The 9,851-nt window shown below is 28.0% G+C and overlaps 1 protein-coding gene across 1 annotated transcript; it reads right to left on the bottom strand.

The window, feature by feature from the left end:
- Nucleotides 1–1,785: 1,785 nt before the first annotated feature.
- Nucleotides 1,786–3,059, bottom strand: LOC149547443 (putative glutathione S-transferase parC). Its single transcript, XM_089794134.1, has 3 exons — nt 2,748–3,059; nt 2,306–2,635; nt 1,786–1,887 (listed from the first exon to the last, which is right to left on the bottom strand). The coding sequence occupies exons 1-3, from the start codon at nt 3,057–3,059 to the stop codon at nt 1,786–1,788; spliced, it is 744 nt and encodes a 247-aa protein (XP_089650260.1).
- Between the last annotated feature and the right edge of the window lie 6,792 nt (nt 3,060–9,851).

Raw genomic sequence — 9,851 nt, 5'->3', positions numbered from 1 at the left:
CCATCTTAGAATTCACACGATAAGAAAATGTGATAATGTGTTGTTGACATGGTGTATGTACAAAAAGGTTGATTTATATGGTTAATTTGATTAGATTGCAATTATAACTAACTATTCATGTGTTAGGTGATACTACATTTGAATTCAAATTTTGTATTCTTATCTATCTTGATGTTACATCCCTATATTTATAGTCAATTTAGTTGTATCCAATTCATTTTATATTTGAGTAGTGTGCTTTAATACTTAAGCATTCACCCATTTTATACTAAAATATTGAAATGAGATTGTATGAATAGATGATTTATGGATGTTTATAGAATATTTTTGGGTTTAATCCACATCACGATTCATCCTTTAACCTACTTCCATGCTTTATAATGGTGTCATGAGTTCATGAATTCTTACTTTATAGTTTGGTACCTTGTCGCTTATTGCTACTATTTTATGCTTATGCAACCAATTTAATGAATTTGAAAAGTTTTGAACCCTTTTATCCTCCTTTTAGTATTCCTTAATAAATAAATAAATGCACTCAACCCATGTGAATCTAAGCTTTACAATGTTTTCATATGACTTTGAATCTTTGGCTTGAACAAGAGGTTTTGAAGAAGGAATTTACATCCATCAAAGCACAAATAAAATGAGGAATGCCATTAGATATTATAGTTACACAATTTCTTGTAAGTATTGATTCCAATAGTAGACTCATAACCAAGGCATTTGAAATGTTTGACATAATGCTTCAATAAATATGGCTTTATGGATAGTAAAAATTGAAGGATATGTGGATAATGATTAGATGAAAAGCCTTCCAAAACTTTCATGTAGTGCAATGCTAGCATCCTCTATTTATGCCTAAAAAAGATCATTGAATAGGGTATGCACATAGATCATTTGAAAAATATAATTATTTTTTTAGTTAGGAAACATTATTAAGTAGGAGAAGATATATAGAAGAAGAGTGTTGTTAGTTGTTATAAAATCTTTTGCATATTACAAGTTTCTAAATAGCACATAAAATTTAAATGATGTTTAAATTGTTTTCATATGTACTTAATTGTTTATAGCCGTTTTTCAAATGCTGATTTTGTAGAATTTATATATATATACTTAATTGTCTATAGCTATTTTCCAAACACTTGGAATCCATTATGCTCATAAGAGTTCAAATGTTGTCTTTTCAAAGTATTATTTGAAGCTTGTTCCTTATTGCCCCATTAATCACTTTACAAACCACACTTGGAATCTATTATGCACATAAGAATTAAAATATTTTCATCTCAAACTATTATTTGAAGCTTGTTCAGTATTGTCCCATCATTTACTTTACTGGACCAAAAAAATCTCCTAACGATCAAATATTTAGGAGCAAATGTTCTTATAAGTATAAGCTATTAAAAAAGCCTTAAAATTGATTGAATTATGATCCAATATTTTGGAGCAAATGTTCTCATAAACATAAGCTATTAATAAAAGCCTCAAAAATGATTGAATTACCAACTCCAAAAATAGATTAAAACATCAATTACCAACTCCAAAAATAGATTATAACATAAGCTGTCATTGATCCATTATATAATTTAATAATCAAATTTTAAAAATAGATATATAATAAAAAATAATTAAAATATAAGGGACAAATAATACTTTCCACATAAGATTGGCCACACTTACCTAAAATTTCTGTAGGGACACCTCTTGCATCACTATCTGAAAAAGACAGAAACTAAGGTAAACCTTGCGAATGCGGAAATCTTCAACTCTCCTGAGATGCTTGAATTTTTAATAACTTATAAATGCGTTCCATATTGCCACGTCGCCATATTTTGAGAATAAAGAAAACCTTTTTACGAATTTCTTTTTTAGTTTAAAACTGTAGCGGTGCTGCCCATTAATCAAATTCCAGAAGTGTGAAAAAATAGTCTATCAAAATACATTGGAGCTACGTACCATAAATAGTCGAGAGGCATATTAAGAAATCATTCTCACAGAAAAAATTATAATTTATAATAGGAACTCAGAAGCCTGGCTCAATTTGACATTCACTCAAGTCCTTACATTACACAAATCCCTTTTTGACGCAAAAGTAATCCAACATTGAACAGTATTTTCATCGATGCCATGGAATATCTTCTCGACGGTTTATACACCTTAACGCCCTTAAGCAAAGACAAACTAGCTACATAAACATCTAAATAATACTTGCAAGTTAACCTAACACTATTTCGCGCGCTAGCTACTTAAACCACTTAACAAATACAGTCTAAAAGCCCATAAATTACTTAAGAAATGTCTTGAGCACTTGAAGAACTCGATCAGGAGAGGGAAGGACTTTCTTGACACTGTCCCTCTCCATACATCTCTTAACCCATGCATCCAACAGTGGATATTCACTCTGAAACGGTATCTTGAACTTCCCAATAGTTTCAAATGTATGGAACCAAGATGCAAATGGAACTAAAGCAATATCCACGAACCCGAAACACTCTCCTCCAAAGAAAGGCAGAGATCCTCCCGCCGTCATTTCTTTAAATGCACCTTCTAAATATTGTAAGTTCCCCAGCATGTCAAGCTTGGCCTGCTCCTTATCTTCATCTTTCGAATGCACTATACGAAACGCCGAGTCAAAAAACTGCAAAAGCAAAACAACGCATGCATTATAACTTTTTCCATTAACGGATTGTTTGAAAGGAGTTGATACATTCATTAAACGCTCATACCAACAACAATGGGAAAACCGTTACCTTCTTATCAGTGAAATCTGCCCAGAAGCGGGCAAGGGCACGGTCATAAAGCTTGGAAGGCAAAAACTTCGGAGAGCCCCAGGTATCGTCGATATATTGAAGAATAACGAGAGACTCGCATACGGGCTTCCCATTGTGGATCAGGACGGGTACTTTCTTGTACACGGGATTCATTTGCAGGAGGAGAGGGCTCTTATTGGAGGGCAGATCTTCTAATTGGTATTCATATTTCACTCCTTTCTCTTCCAAGCCAATTAATACGCGCATGGTGAAAATGCTTATCTCTGCGCCCAGCACTTTCACTTGCTCCATGTTATATCACGCCCTCCACACAATGATCACACAAGAATAACATCTTCTTCGTTTTCATTTTTACGCATTCGATAGCAGATACATATAAGAAAAACAAGGTCGGTAGGTTTAGGCAAATAGTAGAGTCAACGTTACTCGCCTTCACGTAGAATGATAAGAGTTGTAAACTTGTCAGGGTTCTGCGGACTTCGGCCTTTGCGTCACACCGTTCGTATTGACCACCCCCATACGGCTACCCAGCCAGTTATTTCGACTGGCTGGGTATGACGTCGTTTATCTCCTCCGTCTTCCTTCGGCCTCTCTTCATGCACGGACATTGCGGCAGACTTCCGTACCGTCAGCCAGACCCCGCAGCAGGACACTCTGACAAAAACTGTAAATTGAAATATTTCTTCTCTCCTAACTGATTTCCCATGCTTTGAAATCCCAATATATTGTTATAGGATGGTGCTCCATTTAGATTTTTGAAATTCTTGTTTTACTGCAAATTTTGCAGCGGTAGGTTCATAAAGCAACGTAAAAATGAAGAGCCGAGCCCTACATTGTATGACATTGTTATTAAAATTCATTTTTTTTATATCGGAAACATGCATCAAATAACTTGTTTATAATTTTCTGAAAAGCCTTGAACTAAAAGTTAAATAACAATTCTACTTTTATTATTATTGTTCTATAGAGATCTTGTTATTGTAACAGCATGTGCAAAAATGAGGCTTTAATTTTTTATCATTGATTGAAACAATATTGGTTGAATGATAAAAAATTTTAGGTTTTGATTTTTTTTATAGATTTATTTTTAGCATCAACATTTATTTTTAACACATTAGAATGAAATAATGTTGGATATGGAAATAATAAAGTTGATTGATTAAAATTATTATAAAGAGAAAAATTATTTTAATTCGAAAGAGCTTAATATTATGAATGCTTTTATTAATTAAATAAAATATAAAAGTATTCAAATTATTGCCAATCATTTTTCCTATATGTTGTTTACCCCTATCAACATTGTTATATCATATTTTTTAGATTTATCCTCTTATGTTTACTTTTTCACACTTCTAGAACATTGTATTTTACTCTAAGAAAAGTTGAAAGATAAAAGATGAAATTGATTGATATGGAAAATTAATTTATCACCTAAAATTGTAACAAAAAATAATTAAAAATATTGATGCTAAAAGTAAAATTGGATCATACTACCTGATCCATCAACATGTTGATCTTTACTTTATTTCTAATTATTGCTTCATCGTGATGATCATTAACTGTAACTCAGTTCATAAGTACAAGAAAATAACATGATGGCAACTATGTAACTATGTAGATCAAAATTATATTAAAAATTTCACATTTTATTTTATTAGTGAAATTTTTTTTATTAAATAAGATACTAATAAATAATTATTATTTTTACAAAATATAATATTACAAATTTATAATAATGTCAAATATACTCTTAATATATATGAGTATAATAATCTATATAAATATAATTTTATTATATGTTTAACTTATTGTTATCAAATTGATTATATATATAATTAATAATATATAAATATATTATAATATTTAATATTAATATATATTAATATTAAATAAATATCTCTAATGTTTATTTTATATATATATATACATATATATATATATATATATATATATATATATGTATATATATATATATGTATATATATGTATATATATATATATATATATATATATATGTATACATATATATATATACATATATATATATATATATATGTATATATATATATATAGTAATAATTATAATTTAATTGTATATCTATTTTATAGTATAAAAATCTAATCTAATTAAATCTCCTTAAATATAAATATAAATAGATTTAATAATTAACTTTTTCCAAAAGAGTGATTTTGATCGATTAAGATAATTATTATGAACCTAAACTAATGATTCTAAACTTTATGAAATCATCTCTTTACCATGCAATAGTTAGTGGAGAACTTTATAAGAAAATAATTATCACGAGTTTAATCAATCTTAGGGGCAACCGTAAGATTTTTTAACTTCCATTTGGGATTCCATGGGACAAAGCAACATTTAATATATGGACGTGGCTTAAAGTTTCACCCACGAAGATTTCTGGCATTATTGGGTCATCATGCCATTTGCCTTTTACTTGGGAAGCCTCAACACACACATATCAATGGTGCCCAATTCCCATTTGCTCTCTCTCGAATATGTTCATAGTGCTCTTAGCACAAGGCACTTTTGCACTTTTACAACTTATCTTAATGAGTAGATTAACCTTAATGGAAACCTTAGGACATAAGAAATCCTAGAGAGACAATCAAATTTTGTAAGAGCTTGTTTATATAAGAGAAAAGGCAACTGTAAAGGACCCATGGAAGATTATATTCCTCATAGCAGGGTTTGTCAAGAGTGTCATAGTGTCACACCTCCTTACTTTCCTAGGGGAACATATTTAGTAATATATATATATATATATATAAAATAAAATATAATAATTATAGTTTAATTGGATATCTATTTTATAGTATAAAAATCTATTCTAATTAAATCTATTTATGTTTATATTTAAGGAGATTTAATTAGAATAGGTTTTTACACTATAAAATAGATATACAATTAAATTATAATTATTATATTTTATTTAATATTAATATATATATATATAACTAAATATTAATATTAAATAAACATTGGTGGCATTTATTTAATATATATAAACATTAGTGATATTTACTTAATATTAATATATATTAATATTAAATAATATAATATATTTATATATTATTAATTATATATATAATCAATTTGATAACAATAAGTTAAACATATAATAAAATTATATTCATATAGATTATTATACTCATATAGATTAAGAGTATATTTGACATTATTATAAATTTGTAATATTATATTTTGTAAAAATAATAATTATTTATTAGTATCTTATTTAATAAAAAAAAATTTCACTAATAAAATAAAATGTGAAATTTTTAATGTAATTTTGATCTACATAGTTACATAGTTGCCATCATGTTATTTTCTTGTACTTATGAACTGAGTTACAGCTAATGATCATCATGATGAAGCAATACTTAGAAATAAAGTAAAGATCAACATGTTGATGGATCATGTAGTATGATCCAAATTTACTTTTAGCATCAATATTTTTTATTATTTTTTGTTACAATTTTAGGTGATGAATTAATTTTCCATATCAATCAATTTCATCTTTTATCTTTCAACTTTTCTTAGAGTAAAATACAATGTTCTAGAAGTGTGAAAAAGTAAGCATAAGAAGATGAATCTAAAAAATATCATATAACAATGTTGATAGGGGTAAACAACATATAGGAAAAATGATTGGCAATAATTTGAATACGTTTATATTTTATTTAATTAGTAAAAGCATTCATAATATTAAGCTCTTAAGAATTAAAATAATTTTTCTCTTTATAATAATTTTAATCAATCAACTTTATTATTTCCATATCCAACATTATTTCATTATAATGTGTTAAAAATAAATGTTGATGCTAAAAATAAATCTATAAAAAAAATCAAAACCTAAAATTTTTTATCATTCAACCAATATTGTTTCAATCAATGATAAAAAATTAAAGCCTCATTTTTGCACATGCTGTTACAATAACAAGATCTCTATAGAACAATAATAAAAAAGTGGAATTGTTATTTAACTTTTAGTTCAAGGCTTTTCAAAAAATTATAAACAAGTTATTTGACGCATGTTTCCGATATAGGAAAAATGAATTTTAATAACAATGTCATACAATGTAGGGCTCGGCTCTTCATTTTTACATTACTTTATGAACCTACCGCTACAAAATTTGTAGTAAAACAAGAATTTCAAAAATCTAAATGGAACACCATCCTATAACAATATATTGGGATTTCAAAACATGCAAAATCAGTTAGGAGAGAAGAAATATTTCAATTTATGGTTTTCATCAGAGTGTACTGCTGTGGGGTCTGACTGATAGTACGGAAGTCTACCGCGATGTCCATGCATGGGGAGAGGTAGAAGGAAGACGGAGGAGATAAACGGCATCATACCCAGCCAGTCGAAATAACTGGCTGGGTAGTCGTTGCCGCCATCGTTGTGGCATATATTGTTGCGAAGGGTACGGGCCAAGAAAATTGTCATATGTCAACTTATGGGATAGTTAAAACATATGTAAATTGCGCACAGAGTTCAACAGTTATCAGACACAGTTAAATATTATTTATTATTAGTCCTGCCTATGCTATAGGCACCAAACTAATGTTTTCCACGACGGTCACAATTAATTTTTTTGAGTTCAAATTTAGTAAATCTCTAAAGTCTAAAAATCATTTTGTTTTAAATTATTTTTTGGTCATTAAATCCTATTGTTTGATTGACTGTGAACAATTTTGCTAGGGGTAAAAATAAATTCTCGATATATAAAATTATGAAATTAAATCTCTTAAATGTTCAAGCTTCCAAGCATCCAACTTCATTTCGGAAGCTTTGTGTGACAGTGTCTTCTAAACTCTCGCCTCTTTCCATTTGCAAAGAAAAAATTGATGCCTCAAACTTGCAGCCACGCAGCACATAGATGAACTAGTGGCCATTGACTTCCAATCCAAGCACCAAATCTCTAATTTGGTCACTGTGACTCTCTACCATGCTTGCTCCTTGACCCCTGATGCTAAATCTAATGGAGGGTTTGAAGCCACGAAGCATGATTAAAATTGGGAGCCACGAAATTTACAAAACCCAGTCTCGGTAACTGTACAAAATTTTTTTAGTAGAATGGAAGGAGATTTAAGACACTGTAGTTGCAGAGTGATAAAACAATCTTATGCATCCCTTCTAGATGAAATTTCATATAAATTCATCCAGTCATGCAAATTGTCTTGCTTGTAGTGTAAATATTTCGTGATGGATTCACCTATGCCATACGTCCTAACTTACTCATTTAAAATTTACGTATGTATTATACTACATTGTTTTTTATGACACAACATATTGATGTCCAGTAAGCATACAATGAATTGATGCACACTTCTTTCTTTACATAATCTAATCTAAGAAACTATTATCTTATCCACTGAGAATTTAAGCGTCAATATGAATTAGTTCCAAAAAAGAGAAAAATGGGAAAGGGTCTTTTGTAAAATAAATATAGGAGGAGAATAAGTTCAACAAAGGACTACAACATTTAAAGAAGTCAATTACTAGCATGTTCAAAAGACATGTAATCTTGATACTGGGCCTCCACTCATTCAAAGATTTTATGAGAAAATGTTTAATTGATGTAGATATTCTGACTTTCTCCTATTAAAACAAATAATGGGACCAGATAAAAAAATGAAGGGATCGTAAATTTTGAGTATGAATTAATTTTGTATGTCACCCATAGCAATAGAATAAGTAGTACAAAGAGTCAAACCTCTAATGTCTAGGAAGGTGTTGACTAAAATAGAAACTAAAATTAAGTACAAAAGCTCCAATGCGTTCAAAATTACTTTTCCTTTTCTAGTTTCAATGATATCCCAAATGTCAACAATTCGATCCCTAATACATTAAGATCTTTCTTTTAAAAACTTTTTTAAAAAATATTTACTAAAATCTTGTGGAGTAAAGAAAGAAAAATGTCATATGGATGATGTCATATAAAGATGTCGCAAAGCAGAAGAATAAGCCTTATAGATAGACATTTATGATGTTTTGTAATAAGGATTTAATACATGTTCTTATTTAATTAACTGAATAAAGTTTTAGAAATCATAAATTTGATAACATGATAGAATACAGATTTAAAAATAATAATAATAGAAATTTTAAATAATAAATAAAATATATATTTGAAAATTAAAAATTTCTATAACCAATTGGATTTTCAATATGATATGAGACAAAATAGAAAATCAAATTAAATAATATAAGTTAATTAATTATTTTAGAATAGGGAGTCTAGATATATATTATTTCAAAATAAATAACATTTTCCCCTTGCTAGTAATGTCCAAATTATAAATATAAAATAAACTTATTTATTTAGTTTTAAAATTTACCAAAATTATGGATTTTCTTAAACTTTTATAAGAAAATTATTTAACATAAATATATCTTTACTAAAGTAAAAGTTATATTTTAATTTCAATCTTTGCAAATGCATTTTATCTAAAATAACTTTCTAAGAAGTCATTTTCACTCATCAATGAAAACCTCATTTTACAACTAATGTTTGGTATTGAAACATTAGATTTACACATAATTATTAGTGCTTGTTGTTCATAAGTTGTCTTGTTGTCTTTATTCCTCATTCCTATTACTATGCCTTAACTACACACAACCAAATTTCCATTTCTTGCAAAGGGAGGGACTCTAGCTCTCTAGAGCTCTTGTTGTTTATGGAGATAAGAGCATTCAAATATTCTTATTTTACGCAAATTGTGTGAAACTATATTTATGCCAATAAAAATAGTTGTCTATCACTAACTTACATAATTTTAGTTTTATATCACTAATTTATTTCATTATAGTTTTATAGTTCTAAAATTATTTGTCTTTTGACTAAAAATTTATTTTAATGAGAATATATTAGTCAACAATATTAAATAATGAATAATCGTTAATATATATCATATATGAATGAATGTATGATTAAATAGATTAGTCAACAATAATAAATAATGAATAACCACTAATACAAATCATATATGAATGAATTATCTATAGGATTTATAATGCAATTCTATGATTAAATAATAATAATAATAATAATAAT

The sequence above is a fragment of the Cupressus sempervirens genome, chromosome 7 (genome assembly GCF_028749045.1).
Source record: "Cupressus sempervirens isolate cs-2001-9-10 chromosome 7, ASM2874904v1, whole genome shotgun sequence".
NCBI classification, from domain to species: domain Eukaryota; kingdom Viridiplantae; phylum Streptophyta; class Pinopsida; order Cupressales; family Cupressaceae; genus Cupressus; species Cupressus sempervirens.
The sequence above is the reverse complement of the archived record's forward strand: the minus strand, read 5'-3'. Positions and strand labels throughout refer to the sequence as shown.

Excerpts from the sequence above, each read along its gene's own strand:
- LOC149547443 (XM_089794134.1), bottom strand. The coding sequence starts at position 3,059 with ATGGAGCAAGTGAAAGTGCTGGGCGCAGAGATAAGCATTTTCACCATG. Across the intron at positions 2,636-2,747 it reads CAGATTTCACTGATAAGAAG|TTTTTTGACTCGGCGTTTCG; the intron begins GTAACGGTTTTC and ends TTGCTTTTGCAG. Across the intron at positions 1,888-2,305 it reads CTCCTGATCGAGTTCTTCAA|CACCGCTACAGTTTTAAACT; the intron begins GTGCTCAAGACA and ends ATTAATGGGCAG.